The 19,247-nt window shown below is 44.3% G+C and overlaps 1 protein-coding gene across 2 annotated transcripts in view; it reads right to left on the bottom strand.

Moving 5' to 3' along the window:
* The window catches only part of F13A1 (coagulation factor XIII A chain), a 70,091-nt gene that overhangs the window by 13,559 nt on the left and 37,285 nt on the right, over window positions 1-19,247 (bottom strand). For both annotated transcript variants that reach the window (XM_035125298.2, XM_035125299.2), the window contains exons 6-9: window positions 18,083-18,190; window positions 11,492-11,666; window positions 7,820-7,958; window positions 2,431-2,534 (exon numbers count right to left, since the gene is read on the bottom strand). In XM_035125298.2, the coding sequence (XP_034981189.1) occupies window positions 2,431-2,534; window positions 7,820-7,958; window positions 11,492-11,666; window positions 18,083-18,190 (526 nt within the window). The remainder of the gene's footprint in view (window positions 1-2,430; window positions 2,535-7,819; window positions 7,959-11,491; window positions 11,667-18,082; window positions 18,191-19,247) is intronic.

The raw sequence follows: 19,247 nt of genomic DNA, 5'->3' as shown, positions 1-19,247 counted from the left end.
CCAAGGCCTCTTGGACTAATCTCAAACTGGTCATCCCAAAATGCACAGAAGCCCAAAGCATTAAATAATAATAATAAAAAGATAACAATAGTTAACAATAAATACATTGCCACAGAATTTGCTGTGCCCTTTATGATTACCAGCACAGAAGGAGCTGGGGATGTTTCCCAGGATCAAGCGTATCATTTATGGCTTTCACATATGCTCCCTAACAAATGCTGTCAGACTGGGGACAGGTTGAAGCAGATCCCGTATGTTTTGATGGCAAGCACTGGGTGCTCAGAAACTGTGGCTCTGATCTCTGAACTGCCTGGACCAAATCTTTACAGTGCAACCAGTATTCCACTACTAAGTCATGAAAACAGATTAGGACTTTCCATTTCAGGAGTGTACCTCTGAATACTGGATACTGGGGACAAACAATATAGGAAGGCTATAATGTTTTTGTCTTTCTTGTGGCCTCCCCAGAGGCATTTGAGTGGTCACTCTTAAAGAATGCTGGACTCAGGGGACCTTTGGTCTAATTCAGAACCATTTGTCTTAGGCTGCTTTTCTTATGAACTCACTTGACAAATCTCCTGTTCTGAAATGGATGAAACTGCATTACCAATTATCCCTGCTGACAGTGAAGGTAGGAGTTATTTTGGAGTTAAATGGTCTAATTGTCTAACCATTAGTGGCCAGCCAGTCTTGTTTTGTCTTGATTCTTCGACCAAAATGCTCCTGAGATTCAAAATATTTGATTCCATTATAATCCAGATAGTCTAGTCCAGGCACCCCCAAACTCGGCCCTCCAGATGTTTTGGGATTACAATTCCCATCATCCCTGACCACTGGTCCTGTTAGCTAGGGATGATGGGAGTTGTAGTTTGGGGTTTGGAGTTTGGGGATGCCTGGTCTAGTCCTCTGTCTCATCTCTGAAGTTGGCTCTTCTGGCTTTCTTGAATATAGATGCTACTCAGTCTGCTGCTGTCATACTAGCGATGAAATCTCTTCAAAAAGGTCATTCAGTAATTCCTCTTTTATACCTTCATAGAGAGTTATATAAGACACAATTGCTATTCTGTTCCATGGAATTTTATTGTTAGGGTGTTGGAGGGTATGCCTTTCACCCTGCCTAGCTAAGGGTCATTCCCTCACCCTTTAAGAACTCTTAACAACTTTTGTGAAAGGCAAAAAAGAGAAACTCTATCCCTTCCAAGCATATTTTCCTTAGCACATGAAATTGAAACGTCCCATTATATTTCTACGTTTGAATCAGATATCGGTTGGGTTTTTTTCATTCCTTCTGTCTGATGTGACCCTACCATCATGCAGTGTAGCTAAGGGACGCGGGCAGCGCTGTGGTCTAAACCACTGAGCCTCTAGGGCTTGCCGATCAGAAGGTCGGCAGTTCAAATCCCCGCGACGGGGTGAGCTCCCATTTCTCTGTCCCAGCTCCGGCCAACCTAGCAGTTCTAAAGCATGCCAGTGCAAGTAGATAAATAGGTACTGCTGTAGTGGGAAGGTAAATGGCATTTCCGTGCGCTCTGGCTTCCATCACGGTGTTCCGTTGTGCTAGAAGCAGTTTAGTCATGCTGGTCGCCTGACCCGGAAAGCTGTCTGTGGACAAACGCTGGCTCCCTCAGCCCGAAAGCGAGATCAGCGCCACAACCCCATAGTCGCCTTTGACTTAACCATCCAGGGGTCCTTTACCTTTACAGTGATACCTCGCTAGACGAATGCCTCGTGGCACGAAAAAATCGCAAGACAAAAACATTTTGCGATTTTTTGGCAGACTCGCAAGACGAAGCAGGGCAGGGGCACCGTGAAGAGGAGAAAGTCAGACCGAGCTTTCTACGGGGAGCCTGTCTGCCTCGCGCTTCCGCCGCCGCCATCGCCTGGCTTCTGCAGGGACATTGGTGAAACGGCCGGCGGCAGCTGAGCAACAGCTGGATCCCCCCTCACTCTCACCTTAAGCCACCTGCACGCGAACGGGAGAGGCCAACCAGACAGTCTGCCTGCCTGCGTGCGAACGGGCTGTCTGTCTGGTTGGGCATGAGGGTCCGGCTGCTGGGGAAGAAGGGAGGGAGCCTCTCCATGACCCCCCTCCTGCTTCCCCCTCCCCAGAGCCTTAAAACTTCTGGAGCAGCCGTGGCGCTTGGGGGCAATGTGGCTGCTGCGGCTGCTCCTGGGCTCGACAGGTGATTTGGGGTTTGTGAGCGCTGGATTGCGCCTTAAGCTGCTTTGCTATGGTGCCATTTCATTGAAAGGAGAGCTCCTTTTTTTGCCCATGGGGACACATTAATTAAATTTCAATGCATTCCTTTGGGAAACCACGCTTCGCAAGACAAACTTTTCGCAATATGAAATGACTCGTGGAACGAATTAATTTCGTCTTGCGAGGTGCCGCTGTACCTTGCAGTGTGGGCAAGGAGGAAATATGCCTACCATCACTGTTTTCTTGAGGGGTGCTATCCACAGCTTGCCAGCCTCCGAAACCTACAGGGAGGTCAGGTCTGGTCATCCAGGCCTCATTCCAGCAATGATAGTTCCTTTAGAGAGGAAAAGAAGAACGTTCACATATTAAACAGTACCAAACCTAAAGGGGCATCTTTATTATGGCTGTTCCGTTAATGGACATTTAATGGAAATAATTGAATCCTAGAACTGGCTGGCTAGTTCTAAATCATGCATAAACTCAGTGGCCAGACTTAAAGCACCCTGCAGACAGTCTCTTTCTCTGACAGGCACAGCTACGTATTGCTTGCACATTCTGCAGCTGCTAGAGGGAGTGGCACCAGTTGGTAATCCGCTACTTGAATGAGATTCTGGAGCTGACCTCCATGCAACTGCTAATAAAAATAGACCCTATAAATTGAGTATTGAAAGCCTTTCTTTGGAGCAGCTGGGGCTAGGAACTTCCAGAGCTGAGGGTGGCTGCTCTGTGTGGTGAGCTAGCTCAGAATACCTTCTCAGCAGTGATATATACTCAAGTCTCCTGTCTGGCTGCACAAATCTAGTCAGGTTCCTAGGGCCTCCTGGACAGGAAGGGCTGCCAAGGACTTTGGCTGGGATTGTGCCCAAGGAACAGGCTCATCCCTTGGCCCTGGCCTCCTCACATTCTGGCTTCTCAGCTCGGCCTTGACAGAAACACCACAGGGTCACCATCACACATGCAATCTGTCCAGGATATTTAAAAAAAACAAAAAACAAAATAATAGCCTTGCCATTTTCATTCCACTGGTTCAATAAGGCTCCAGAAAGAGTGCAAATAAGGGAGAACAGGCCTCTCAGAAGACACTTTTCAGACAAGCTTCAGGAAATTTGAGGAGGGAGGGGAATACAGCAATTTCCTTAAAAAAAAATATTTAAAAAATTACCCGCTCCCTCCCAGTAGATGAAAAGCTAATTACATAACCCTGGCCAATTGTCTCAGATACCCAATGCAATAATATTAGCAATAATGTCTTAGGAAAATATAAGGATCGTTAAGCTCAGCCAGTTTCATTCATAATGGCCGAGGGAAAGACGGACGAGTAGTTTGCATTGGTGTGAATCTGAGGCTTGCCTTAATGAGACATTTCAAAGTGGAAATGAAAGGCGGGACGAGGGGGAAACTTGTCAGTTAGGTGAGTTAATGAAGCAGGACGGGATGGGTGTGTGTGTGTCTGTGGGAATTATTCCAGGAAAGTGATGCACACTGCCTGAATTTTTGATACTGCTGGGAATGCTGTGATGTTGGATCATTCTCGCCGGTGGTGGCTAGCAGATGGGAAGGAGGCATTTTGGAGTGGGTGAATTTGGACGTCTAACAGCGAAGGAGGGAGACAGAGAGATATAGCACTTTCGCTGTCATGCAAGACAGCAACTGTCTCCTTTCCTAAGGCACCATGAAGGCCCAACTGGCGCAAACTGAATGACTATCTGCTTTGTGGCTACTCAGAGATAAATGTAAAAATGGAATGGGGCATAAACAGACAGACAGGCCACCAAGAGGTTCCCAGAGGCTGTGCCGTAGTCTAAACTATCTTTCTTGCCAACCTGGCGCTCTCCAGATGTCTGGGTTAGAACAACAACAACAACATATTTATATGCCACCCATCTGACTGGGTTGTCCCAGCCACTATGGGCAGCTTCTGGCAAATTAAAATATCAAACACAGTAAAACATCAAAGATAAAAGGCTTCCCCATACACATGTCTTCTATCAAGTCAGAAATCTATTTATTTCTTTGACTCCTGGCAGGAGGGCATTCCACAGTGTGGGTGTAACTACTGAGAAGGCCCTCTACAATCCCCATCAGTCCCAGTTAGCACAGTTTTACAGTCAAAAACATTTGGGGGGGCACTAGATTGGTTGCCGGAAGACTGATCTAAAGCCATAGCAGAATCCACACAAATGGAAGCGATTTTAGCTGGCGTAAAACTACTGATGAATTCAACCCAGTGTGCTTAATAATCCTGATCAAGAGTAGGGAACCTGATGGTCTTCAGATGTTGCTGGACTACAACTCCCATCATCTCTGACCATTGGCCATGCTGGCTGGGGCTGATGTTAGAAGGGAGGAATGTGCTTCCATCCGATGCCTGTAGGTAAACAACTACACAACTTTTCAAAGATGTCTGAAGGCAGTCTTGTATCAGGAAGCTTTTAATGTTTGACAATTGCTGTCTTTTTATTATGATGGGAGCTGCCCAGAGTGGCTAAGGCAACCCATTCAGATGGGCGGGTTATAAATAATAAAATCTTTTATTAACAATAATTACTGACATCATCTGGAGGGCAGAGGTTCCCCTTCCCTGCGCTAGATCTTTGCTATAGTCAGGGAGAGAGATCCAAGATGAGAGCATTCCTGAAACTGGATCTGCATGAAATCTTCTCTATTCATAGAACAAACATCATTTAATACGAATTTTAAATTTTTGGAAAAATGCATAATTCAGAAACAACAAAAACATGCTGGGTTATATCCAGTATGAGTCCTACTCAGAGTATACCTATTGAAATTCATGAACATGAGGAAGTTAGGTCTATTCATTTCAATGTGTCTACTCTGAGTAAAACTTCATTAGATGCCACCTATAGTACCATACATTTTCCTGAAGCAGAGATGTTTAAAATGTTTTTAAATAGTCTAAATTTGGCTTTGAATGAAAAACGGACCACATTAATATCACATCAAAATTAGGATACAAAAATTTTTAGGGAACAGCTTCCACTGAGTGGTACAAATGAAGAGAAAAGACACAGAGGAGGAATAGAAAGAACTATAGGTTAAATTAATGTATGGCCCAAGAGGCTGTGCACATCAAGTAGCAATAAATATACCATGGAGAGAGAAGATTAAAGGGGGAGTTCAAAAATGTAATCAAGTTCCCAAAAGGAAGCATAGAGAAAGCAAGATTTAAACCACTGTGGAGCTTAACCGCAATTGTTATAGATCTGCGAAGCTCCATTTACTTTAATTTTGAATTAGGTTTAAGAGAAGCACTGGGCAATGAATGGCTCCATGAAATGAAAAGTATATGAAAGCATTAGATATATATATATATATATATATATATATATATATATATATATATAGGGGAGAAGCAAGATCAAAGCATTCCCTTACACCTTAGAACAGCCTGCCCCAAGATCTGGTTCCCAGATGTTGTTGGAATTTAACTCCCATCATTCCTGAACATGGACCGCGTTGGCTGGGGATACTGGGTTGAGTGTGTTGTAGTCTAACAAAATTTGGGGCCCAAGGGTGCGGGAGGCTTGCTTGATGCTACATGGGACAGTTCCACTGCTGAAGCTAAGAAGGTCTGGCCCTGCAACTTGCCTACATGGGGGTGGGGAGGACTACCAGAAAAGGAACTAAGTGTAAGTTGCACCTTGGAGGAAGACTGGGTTATAGGCATAATCCTAAGTAAATAAATAAAATAATTGTAAAAATAGGTGCCCTGGAAAGCATAGTGCAGCAGATGTTTACTGCAAAATGTCCTTTTTGGTGGTGGCACCCCAGACTTGATTTTATTTCAACGCTAGGTAAAGGCCACTTCTAGTTTTCCTAGTTCTTTTAATCTGTTCTCATTTTCTCCTTTCCAGTTGTTTTTATGCTTCTTTCGTATATTTTGTGATTGATCTGCTCTGTTGCAATGTGGTTATAGGACAGTATATCAATACACATAAATCATAAAGAAAAGTTAATTTCTGTTACAACTAGGGGTGGGTAAGTAACTGCACTATATTTCTATGCTCACTTGTATGCACATACTTCTATCCCACCCTCTTGGGAAGTAGAATTAGTTTTGAGTTATAAGATCGATCAATAGTATACTACATTATTTTTGATATCGACTTTATGCTCCCTGCAGGTTGTGCCCATTTTCCACCACTCCGGTTACAGTATAGCTAAAGGGTCAGTTGGTACATCCTCCGTAACGAAGCTTCATACACACACACACACACACACACACACACACACACACACACACAAAGAATAATAAAAATGGAAAGTGTACAAGGCCCTCGATTGGGGTTTGAAATACAAAATGTGGAACTGTCTCAATTTCATGGAAGTTATAAGCAACAATATAAGAACAGAGCCTTTGTCAAATAGTGATATGAATTATCTGAGCATTTTTGCACTGTTTCCCTAGGGATTTCCATGGGGATGGCAGGGATCCCCAAGAACGTATTCTAAGGGGAGATGGCTTTCGGCACCAGGCCCATTGGCAGACCAACTCTGTGTTACCAAGATATCTGCAAGTCTGGCAGCTTCAACCTCACCATGTGCCTGGACTGCAGTGCCTGGAGACAGCCAGCCAAGTATTGTAACCAAAGCAGGGACCAGAGATGGAATGACTACTGGGAGTAGTGCAGAGAGAACGAACACCATGGTGCACCTGTAGAAGCAAAACTGAACACCTTCATCTGCCCCAGCTGCAACAAAACCTGTCTCTCCTGTATCAGTCTCTACAGCCACAGCAGGCGCTGCAACCTTCCAACAGCTTGACCTCACCCCCAAAGGTGTACTCCTCCATTGTCTCTTGAAACAGGCAGATGCCAACTAACCAGAGATTGCATGCAACATTGCAATCGTGCAACAATGATCTAGGGAAGCATCTTACATTTTTATACGCAGAGGGTTGGGCTCTCCCTGCACAATTCTATACATATCTACCCAGAAGTAAGTCCTACTGAGTTCAATGTGGTGTATTCTCTGGGAAGCAATGACAGAATCACACCCTCAGTGACCTATATGTTGCTAATACTATGGCCTTTAACAGTGCTTTTTTTTCTTAGAAAATTTTAGGGGTACTCTCATTTCCCTACTCATACAGTGGTGCCTCGCTAGACGAATTTAATTCGTTCCACGGGTCTTTTCTTATAACGAAAAATTCATCTAGCGAATCCCATAGGAATGCATTGAATTTTTTTTTGCCCATAGGAACGCATTAATTGAATTTCAATGCATTCCTATGGGAAACCGCAATTCGCTAGACAAATTTTTCGTAAAACGAATTCATCTAGCGAGGCAACCTCCACTAGAAAATTCCTTTCATTAAGCGGAAATTTCGTTAAGCAGGGCATTCGTTAAGCGAGGCACCACTGTATTGAAATACGGCCCATCAATGAGGCCAAACTTAGATTCACAAAATGTTTAGGGGTATGTGTACCCCTGCGTACCCCCGGGGGGGGGAAAGCACTGGTCTTTAATACTGCATCCTCCCTGTGTTCCTATAAAATAGTAGCGTTTGATTCAGGAGAGAAGGGAAGTATTGGTTATTCTCATTACATTTTTAACATTTCAGAGTCAACACAACCTCCATTGCTCCAGATACCTTACCAGATTGAGTCTTTTGTGAGTCTCGAATCCACCTTTCCATCTTCATCAACAAAGACATCCAGCTGCAAATTGGCATCGTTATCGTGGGCTGAAGAATAGTTGGTGACAACCCTGGCAGGAATTCCTATGCACCTCAAAACTGTTAGAAGAGGAGATTTTTTAAAAAGAAAAATGTTCAAGTCAATGCAGTGGCTTTTGCATGAGACTAAACAGATATAAATCTATGAGGGTTACTGAGAGTATTCTAGGAAGGACAACACATCAATAAACTATGGCAACTAAGTTTTTTTTTGTTTTCTAGGGTGGTCATAAAAGATCCAAGAAACATACCTGGCAAATTGATTGTCAGAATAGTGAATGCTGACAAACTAGAACGGGCCACTGACCTGCATGCATAACCTTCCCATGATCACCCCCCCCCCATGGGCCACTTTGACAGGTGGACATCACGACCCAACTGTCAATCACCTGGCACCCCCAGAGTCACCTGGTGACTCTACTCCAATGGAAAGAATCATCCAAAAGAAAAACTCTAATTTCACCCCCAGTTCTTCCTTTCTTCCTTCGCATCCTCAGGAGGAAGACTTGAGCGTGTGCTTCCTTCCTTTGTAGCCCAAAGTTGCCACCTTTTCAATTTCACACCTTTTTGCATTTCCTGAGCGGAAAAATGGCTACAGCCAATGTATTGGACTTCACCTGTCGCCTTCAAAAAAGCTAAGGAAGTACAGAAACAGAGTTTTTATCTGTACATAACGACTTTAGTTTGTACATTATCTCTACAGATGCATGGAGTGTGTGTGTGTGTGTGTGGTACTCATTTCATTGATATGTATATTGATATTGGTAGTTCAATCTTGCTGAGACTTAGATCTTTTTTGCATTTTTATTAACACACAGGTCTCTTATTGCTTGTTACACACATTTGTATGGTACATTATTATAGGTTGAATTTTTTCATTACATGTTCATCTTGATATCAATTTATTATTCAACTGAAGAGCCACTGCCAGTTGACAATACTGAGCTAGGTAGACCAGTATAATGAAGCTTCTTGCATAGAAGAAGCCACACTGGGGCCCCCTAAGGACCTAACAAGACCCGAGGTCTCATTTTTGACACTCCTGCAGTACGTAGTTCATATTCTGTAGCTCTAAGGTGGCTACAGAGTTCCATGCAGGAGAGTAATGTTTCTTGCGCGTTCATTTTAATGGTTTGATGACAAATTGCCTGGATTCCTCCAATGCCATATGCACCTATTGATTAAGCTTAATTCGAATGCCCTCCCAGACTTCTAGTGTGCAAGCCATCAAGGCTCATTGGAAATAATTCAGCTGACAATTTCAAGATTAATGGCTCCGCTCCTTCTTTTTCAGAATGTTTTAGCATTTTTAACAGATGACTGTCCCAAAATATTCAATATGGTAACCTTGGGAAGCTGGATCGTTGCACCCATACAGCATTAGAAACCCCAAATAGCCGAAAATTAAATTGCTGTGCATATTAAACATGGAGCGTGTGTTTTAAAAGACGAACGTGATTGCCATAGGATGTGGTTTTATTGGTGGAAACTTTTCCTGGAGTTCTGTTAAAATGGAATTGTAATTAATTATTGTGATTTTTATTTTATTTTATATGTGATTGTAAATGCTGTTGGGATGGGTTTTTTTTTTAAAAAAATGCAAACCATTTAGAGCTTTGGAAAAGCAAATGCCTGAAATAAATGCAAAGGTTTCATCTAACATTCATGGGCTTCTCAGAGATTTTTTGATGGGCTTTATGTGTGATCATTCACGATTATTGATTCTCACAAACAGTGGTGGCTGCTGGTGCCCACTGAAACCAGCAGGACAGAAAGCAGGAGGCCAACAATAGGTGGAGCCAGGGTCATGGAGGCAACAATGTTTACCCAGCTGCTCCCACTGAGTTCTACATAGGCTAAGGAGGAAGAAGTTTGCAGATAGTGCTACCCCCTGAACTATTCGTAAGTAAGAAGGTAGGCAGGCAGGCAGGCATAGGGTTGGTTGAGGGCAGATTGAGACTGGTCGGGCCAGTGCCCCATTTGTCCTAATAATGGATCAGAATCAACTGCCTTAATACAGTTCTTCTTTGGGTTATATATCTAAGTATTTTACTTATCCTTTCTTGACTTTCTAAGCCCCTGTAGCAAGGGAGCCTGGGAGTAGCAAGTAGAGCATGCTTTCTGTAAATTGTGTTAGAGATGTACCGAGTTCAGAGCATTCAAATGTTAATTTCCTTGCAGACATGTGGTGTTATTTCAGAACATGGCTCAAGGTTTACTTTAATATGTCCTTACAGCATTTGTGTAAATCCACTCTCACCACATTCTGAATAAAGTTTCAGAAAGGCGTCTCCCATGGAATGAAAGTGCATGTGCATCCGTTTCTTAATGAGTGACTGTTCTTTAGATCTGGCAATACCTACTTATATTGGCATGACTATGAAGTGAAAGATAGGTTTTGCTCTGGAGTTCTGCCAGCTGTGACAGAAACAGGATGTTTGTTACAGTTTGTGTCACTTCCACATATGGCAATATATGTTTAAACCAAGATGTACATTCCAACATCTTCCATTTTCAAAACAAAACAAAACACACACAACAGGCTAATGTCTTGGCTATTAATCACTTGGCCAAGTCGCTTTGCAACAACAGTACCAAAAGCGCCCAGCTTCTGCTGTCAGCATTTCAGCAACATAAGGTTTCCTTTCATTTGAGAGAGTCAGTGAGTGGTAATATTGGTTTATTTGCTTTCAGCATGTATATCCCACCGTTCATCACAGTGTTGCAGGTCATCACTCCTTGTAAGGCAGGGTCACCTCAAAAATGACATTGTAGAGTTGGAAAAGGTTTGGAAAAGGGCAACCAAAATGTTAAAGGGGATGGCCTCGGTCCTGAAGGAGCGTCTCCACCCCCATCGTTCAGCCCGGACACTGAGGTCCAGCTCCAAGGGACTTCTGGCGGTTCCCTCATTCCGAGAAGTGAGGTTACAGGGAACCAGGCAGAGGGCCTTCTCGGTAGTGGTGCCTGCCCTGTGGAATGCCCTCCCATCAGATGTCAAGGAAATAAACAACTATCTGACTTTTAGAAGACATCTGAAGGTAGCCCTGTTTAGGGAAGTTTTTAATGTTTGATGTTTTATTGTGTTTTTAATATTCTGTTGGGAGCTGTCCAGAGAGGCTGGAGAAACCTAGCCAGATGAGCGTGGTATAAATAATAAGTTGTTGTTGTTGTTGTTGTTGTTGTTGTTGTTGTTGTTGTACCTAGCCAGATGAGCGTGGTATAAATAATAAGTTGTTGTTGTTGTTGAATGACTCCCCTATGACTGCAGCATTTGCAATTTTTAGTTTACAGAAAAAGCACATAAGAGGTGCTATGATAGAAGTTTATAAAATTATTTATGACATGGAGGAAGTTGTATGCATGTGTAAACAAGCCATAAATTATAAAGACACCACAGTGTCCACTGTTCCCCATTCCGAGGAAACCTGGAGCCCTTGGAGATTGGGGTGGCGTGCAACAAGATTGTTTTTATTCGGTGCAAACATCAATTCAATCTCAGAAGGGTACTGGGAGGGCTTGGATTCATTCCAACATGAAAAAGAAACCGTGCCCATGCCACAAAAGATTCATTGCCTATTTTATCTCATACTTACAAGTGTTGAAGACTCCAGCAAAGACCCAGCACTGACCATACCGCACCGGTTCTTTAGAACTATGATATTCCAACAGAATTTCTACACTTCCAGTCCAAGAGGAGGGGGGCACTCCGTATTCATAAACGCTGTTCCAGGAGCCATACACCACGCCGTCATCATCTTTAGAATTGATCTGAAGGGAGAACAGGCTAGTGAACCGAGAGCCCCGCCAGACGGGTGCTTTATTGAGAATGCATTCTGCAACATGTTCCTGACACAGGAAAAGGGGCATCAGTGGTGATTTATTCTGCTCTATTAGTTGTTCTGCAATGCTTCCCTAGCCCTACCACAATATTGCTGTCTGGAAGAGCTACAGTGCAACAAAAGCAGGATAAAACAAATAAATGAACCAGCACATTTGTGGTATGACAAGTTTGGATATTTCAGGAGGTATGTACTGCTTGGAAACGAAGCAGTGGGCAGAACTACTGCAGGCACAAACAGTATTGAAGAAAGGATCGTGTCTGACTGCCTTGATAGCATCATGAGCACTATCATCTACAAAAGGGATATCTGGAGGGGCCCTAAATTCACACAGAAAAAACATAGTTTAGGATTTGAACCTGAGTCACAATCTACACAGAAGAACCCTAGTTTATGCATTAACTACGACTGATGCATAGTTATGTTTGACTGCAATTCCTCACACAAATAACAGTTCTGGAGGTGGGGAGTCTGTGTTGTGGGGGTGGGAGGAGGGTGCCCGTTAAGAATGCATTCTTACAGGCAGGAATGCATTCTCACATAATGGAATGATCCATAATGACCGTTCCCCACATAAAAGGGGAGGCGCATTTTGCACGGTCGCGCGCAGCCCCCTGGAACCCATGGGGCAGCCCTGGAAGTTCGGAGGCCGGCGCTGCCTTCCTGGGCTGGATACTGGTGGTCTCCGCCCACGCAGTTACCTGTCAAATCCAGCTCGGGGAGGCGTTGCTGGGGGGGGGGGGAGTTGGCGAGGTAGGAGGAGGTAACCTTACCTTGCACACGGCTGAAGCAGAATCATTCCTGGGAAGCAGTTGACAGCTCCAGAGCTTTCCCACCCTCCACTCCCAAGAAATTAATGATTGCATTACAGCTTATTTTCTTCCGCAGGCGCTGCTACGACAAGGCTGCTGTTGAAGGGCCGGAAAGGAATTTCCCCTGCATTGGCAGGTTTCGCCTTTCCCATAGCAATTTGTCACAACTTTGGTGGGTGCAGGCTTTGGGCGGAATCCTTTACATAAATGGGGGGCGTGGAGCAGTGAGCCCCCGCCCCCATTGTGGCGGCGATAACAGGGTTCCTGTAAATGGGGCTAAGGGGGGGGCATTGACCATACGCAATAGGCTGTCATTGTCCTCCATCTCCAGCAGCTGCGATCGAGGTGGGGGAGGGCTATCTGCTTGAACATATGTTCTCCAGAGCTAGCCCAACCCCACACATGCTGGATAACCCTGAAATTACCCAGATTCCCAGCTGGGGGATGGGAAGGATATATGCCCAATGCCTGAGCCAAGGTCTCCCTACATCTGAATTCTTCTTTTTTTGTTAACTATTTTATTAAGGATTTTCGTGGGTTACAAAGGTAGTGCAGTGGCTCATGCAACATTTTAACACATCAATTTTACTTATTGAGACATTATGAGGAAGGGGGGAAAGAGGTGGGTGGGATGGGGAGTTGGGTGTGGTGGAAAGTTGTGGCCAATTTTAATCCCATAGAACGTGGTCTTGTGTCATCATTCCACTCAGGGGCTGCCTGGGGCTTTGGGTGACTCCGCCTGACCGCGCAATACATTGTTCATAAACAGCCTTTACACAAAGGTGTCATGGACTTTGAAGACGCTGGAACTCAAGACGGGAGGGAGAAACGTTATAAGAGGAAGGCATGTTTGGTAAACCCTTACTATGATCAACTCCTGTGTCCCCACTGCGGAAGGACGTGTGGATCCAGAATTGGCCTCCACAGTCACTTACGGACTCACTGTTAAGACCGTTACAGGTAGCCGTGTTGGTCTGACGTAGTCGAAACAAAATTTAAAAATTCCTTCCAGTAGCACCTTAGAGACCAACTAAGTTTGTCATTGGTATGAGCTTTCGTGTGCATGCACACTTCTTCAGATACACTGAAACACTGAAACAGACCGTGTCCATGGAAGACAATCTTACTTGGCTACAAGTGATTGCGAAAGAGGAGGAAGATACGTAATGTGATTCTATCCTCAGATAACCTCCACTGCTCATTGGGTGAATGCCAGGTCACCACCACAAATTGAGCTGCACTTGTTCCTACAGGCTTGTGGGCCTACATCAGGCTATATTTACACACGTACAAGTTGTTCTAAGATCTGTATTAATGAGGAAAGCTACAAAAGGACTTTCTTCTGGTCACTAATGGCAAATTTGAAGGAATGGTCTGATTTGAGTGAGCTGATGTGGGGAAGCTAGTAGGGATCTAGTAGTGACCATTCTTTGGGAAGATACACGCTCCTGAAAAATTGGAGAGTATGAAGTTAGTGTGCCTTCAAAGTGCGAGCTTTCAAACACACCCCAAACCCCTCAGCAACACCAAAATGGTTGTGTGATTCAGCTTCAAACTTGTCAGCATTTAGTGGGAAACGAAACATGTCACAGAAAACATTTGACCTGCTTTGCAAGGAAAAGAATAGAAAACTTCTGCTGTTTGCTCCAGTTTGACCCCCTTGCAATTCCAATGGTTTTGATATAATTTATCCTGAGTAAGCGGTCTCTCTCTCTCTCTCTCTCTCTCTCTCTCTCTCTCTCTCTCTCTCTCTCTCTCTCTCTCTCTCTCTCTCTCTGGAAATAGGCTGTCTACTGTGTGCCCATCATGAGAACAAGAAAGATTTTGCTTGTCTAACTTTGCTCGGGGTAAGGCTGTATGGAGTGAGAGTTTTGCTGACTAATGACTAAATGGATAGCTATTAGTGAGCAATACATTTCCTTCCAGCAATTTGAACCAAATCAGTGGAGGCTATGCGGAAAAGCTCCTTTTGCTCTGTACCTTGTAATTATGTTAATACCGAGTTGCTACATTCTTGCCAAATAAATCACGACTCTCATTGAAAAGCTTTTGGCTGGATTAAGTACTGGTTTCTAATTAGAAAATCGACTTCCTGTGAACCCTGAGATAAGCATTCAGCAGCAGACCTAAAGGGGTTTCAGGGCGAGACCCTGAGTGGCCGTCGCCAGGAAATAAAAAGGCACTCGGCAGGCAGGATGGCAGTTTCATTCCACTTTCCAAACCACTGGAAAACCAACACACTGTGCCTGCCGAAAGGCAAATTTGTGGCCCTGCAGATGTAGCTGGACTGCAACTCCCATCATCCCTCACTGTTGGCCACCCTGGCTGGGGCTGGTGGGAGTTGGGGCTCCCCATCCTTGGACTAGAAAGGGGCTACAGAAACAACAACAATTGTATCCTGCCCATCTGACTGGGTTGCCCCTGCCACTCTGGGTGGCTTTGAACAAACATAAAAGCACAATAAGCAAATGGATATCTCTGTTGGTTAGAGCATGGTGCTGATAACACCAAGGTTGCAGGTTCAACCCCCTTAAGGAACAGCTGCATATTCCTGCTGTGGGATGGAACACTGGGGCAGACAAGTCACAACAGTTCCTAGCCCATCCTTAAAACAAGCCTGTAAGGTTAAGTCTGCATTATTATCCCCTTAAAGGTAAAGGTAAAGGGACCCCTGACCGTTAGGCCCAGTCGCAGAAGACTCTGGGGTTGCGGCACTCATCTCGCTTTACTGGCCGAGGGAGCCGGCATACAGCTTCCAGGTCATATGGCCAGCATGACTAAGCCGCTTCTGGCAAAACCAGAGCAGCGCACGGAAATGCCGTTTACCTTCCCGCCAGAGCGGTACCTATTCATCTACTTGCACTTTGACATGCTTTCGAACTGCTAGGTTGACAGGAGCTGGGACCGAGCAACGGGAGCTCAACCCGTCGCGGGGATTCGAACCGCTGACCTTCTGATTGGCAAGCCCTAGGCTCTGTGGTTTAACCCACAGTGCCACCCGTGTCCCTTTTATCCCCTTAGAATCCACTTATTATATTGCAAACTGAGTGAGAGAATGGCTTGCTTAAAGTGTGCTCATGGCAGAGGTAGAATGGCCATGTTATTTACAGATTAAAAATCCTCTAGTTGAAGGGATGTTCATAGAATCATAGAGTTGGAATGGACCCAAGGGTCATTTAGTCCAACCCCCTGCAATGCAGCAATCTCAGCTAAAGCTTCTATGAGAGATGGCCATCCAACCTCTGATTAAAAACCTCCGAGGAAGGAGAGTGATAAAGAAGCAGAAGAAGAGAGCAGGGACTTTGACACAGGTCATCTGGTCACAGCCTTCCCCACAACAGCGAGACGTATTGTATTTCTACTTAAATTACAGAGATTTCACCCCCAAATCTGCATATATACATACAAATTATCATATGCAAATTGTATGCAAATCTGTCTTCTTTCATCCTTTCTTTTGGTGATGCACAAGTGGCCTACATATAGGCAAGAGTCAACCCAAGGACCTCTTGATTGATAGCTCAGTCTCTTACACTATAACCACACTTACTTGGAAGTAAACACCATTGAATGGAATGAGACTTACTTCTGAGTAGACATGATTGGGGTTGTAGTCTCTGTCACTAGACTTTTTGGGGAACCTAACCCGCTTTTATTTTATTTTTTGAGACCCTATTATTTTAGACAGAACTGGATCTACAATGAGCCAGGGTGACGCAGCTTGCCTCAGGGTGTAGATTTGAGAAGTGCTAATAAAAGGCATTACAATATCAATTACCTAATTTATCTAAAATGAGCTAGGAGACAGTCCAAAGCTGTGGGTGAGAAAAATTTGGTTTTTTTATTATATATATTTTATTTTCAGCGGGGATGCTATTTGAATTGTCTGCCTCAAGCTCTGAAGCATTTCAGGCTATTTCTGATTTTTACCAGGACACACTCCCTCCCCACTCCCTTCCCCTCTTCTTCTTTTTTTTAAAGTCTAATTATCACTGTAGTCCTAATTTTAAAGAAAAGTTGATAAATTTCCTCTAGGCCAAAACACTTTCATTAATGAAAGGGGGAAACCACTGTGTTGCAGTCCAAAACTGCACTGCTGTCACGATCCTGGTGACTTGAATTTATGGAATGCACTTCTCTCTAGCCTGTATCAAAATGTGCAGCATAGTCAGAGGCGTAGTGGTCTGAGGTTGCAGGGGACGGGGATGGGACAATGTTGTGCCTGTGGCATAGTGTGTGACGTCATGCACACGAAGTCCCAATGTGGCATCAGGACATCGGGAGGAGCCAGTTAGCAGAGCTGAACATGGTGGCACCATACTTTCAATGGCCAGTGGCTCCTTCTCCTCCTGCCACGGGTTGAGGGCTGCTTCCCCCTCTTCTCCATGGAAGGAGAAGGAGAAGGAGAAGGAGAAGGAGAAGGAGAAGGAGAAGGAGAAGGAGAAGGAGAAGGAGAAGGAGAAGGAGAAGGAGAAGGAGCCGGTCACTGAAGACGCACCACATTCAGCTCCATGCTTGGCCCTGATTCTTTTGAATCCGTTGGGCCACAGGGAGTTGGCACCCCTGGCTCCTAGGTTGACTCCAGAGAAAGATGCCAAGGAGAAATTGTTCTGTATGTTCCAAAGCTAAGTACTGAGGAACACTCAAAACACAAGGGGCTTCAGTTTCAAGAGAATGGTGTGCAACTTCTGCTACATGGACTACGATATCGGAGCACTCCCAAGCATTTGGTCAGATACATGCATATAAAATCTAGCTGGAATGCATGGAGATCTGCACTGATTGTTGTTGTTGTTGTTGTTGTTGTTGTTGTTGTTGTTGTTGTTGTTGTTGTTATTTTGCAAGCCACCTATATTTGCCACTACACTACTGAGTATAACCACCAAAAATGAAATACTGGGGGGATGAAATACTCTCATGTGTCAGTTTGCTGCCTTTCAGCAGGGCCGGATTTAGGTTTGAGGAGGCCCTAAGCGACTGAAGGTAATGGGGCCCTTTATATGTCCAGCTGTCCTTTGTCAACAACAAATTGTCGCTGGTTTTTTGTGTTGAATATATGCCTTAAGGTAATTTATGGACCTAATAGGTATCTAAAGCCATTTGCACATAACAAATAGGAGCCTACGCAACACAAAACACTGTTGCTGTATGTAGGCTTTTATTTTATTTGGTTTTTTTTATCTTATATTTTGGAAATATGTACATCCATTTTTTTCCCCTTTAAATATTTTCGGAGCCCCCAAGAGAGTGGGACCCTAAGCTATAGCTTGTTTAGCTTATATGTAAATCCAGCACTGCCTTTCAGTGGGTACTGCATGATCTGTTGCTCTACTCAGCTGTAGAGCCAGCCCTGGGGCTTTAAAACTGAAGTGTGTGTGTGTGTGTGTGTGTGTGAGAGAGAGAGAGAGAGAGAGAGAGAGAGAGAGAGAGAGAGAGAGAGAGAGGTGGGGGCATATTGACCGTCCTAAGCCAAATAACAAGCAAGTGGTTCATTAACTCCACACATTGCATCCGCCATATGTTCATTACGTACCACTGCAGAGCCAACGCGGCTGATTTTGACTGGATTCCCTCGGCCTGAGAGATCCAACTGTGCTCTGTCCATCAGGTATAGGCATGCATCCAAAACACCTTCTTCAAACTAAATAAAAGGGAGGGAAAAGAAAGAAACAGAGAATGGATTCAGGGCTCATTCTAGAACACAAACGGGAAACAAATGCTTTTTCCTCCCAAAGAGGGAGTACAATTATTTTTCAATTCCATGTAGGAAAGACCAATTTTCCTATACACGAACTATAACTTCAGCTGTGCCACTTCAGATCAAAACACCAGAAGGGTCCTGGCCGCGGGATCACATTCATCCAGTGCTTTACCAGCTGCACTGGCTCCCGGTGGAGTACAGGGTCAGGTTTAAGGTGCTGGTTTTGACCTTTAAAGCCCTATGCGGCTTGGGACCCCCGTACCTGCGGGACCGCCTTTCCTGGTATGCCCCGCGAAGGACCGTAAGGTCCACAAACAACAATACTCTGGAGATCCCGAGCCATAAGGTGGCTAGATTGGCCTCTACTAGGGCCAGGGCCTTTTCAGTATTGGCCCCAACTTGGTGGAACACTCTTTCACAGGAGACCAGGGCCCTGCGGGATTTGTCATCTTTCTGCAGGGCCTGCAAGACAGAGCTGTTCTGCCTGGCCTTTGGGTTGACCCCTGTGTTTTCCTCCCTCATGGCTGGATTTATGGACTGCATTTTAAATTTTAATATTGTATTTTAATCTGTATTTTAATTAATTGCTTTTTATGTTTTATTGTAATTTTATTGGTGTGAGCCGCCCTGAGCCCGGCTCTGACTGGGGAGGGCAGGGTATAAATAATTTTTTTTATTATTATTAGAAGATGTTTGATATAAATCTTTACACAAACAACAAACAATCCTTAGCCATTTAAACCCCGCCCCTCTATGGCTTGAGGCACCTTAAAATGATAATATAAAACCATAAAACTGCAATAAAAATTATCATTAAGCACCCCCATTAATATACTACAAAACCAACATATCTCAGCAGCAGTAGTACAAAGCTTTAATTAAAAATTTCAGCAGCCAAAGGCCTTTCTGAAAGAGAGAGGGTGCAAGCTCTCCAAAAACTAGAAAGATGAAGATAACAGCTAGTCATCATCATGTCTACGTACTACCTCCACGATTA

This window comes from Zootoca vivipara, chromosome 8, assembly GCF_963506605.1.
Source record: "Zootoca vivipara chromosome 8, rZooViv1.1, whole genome shotgun sequence".
NCBI lineage: Eukaryota > Metazoa > Chordata > Lepidosauria > Squamata > Lacertidae > Zootoca > Zootoca vivipara.
Note: the sequence above shows the minus strand (reverse complement) of the source record. Positions and strands in the feature narration are given on the sequence as shown.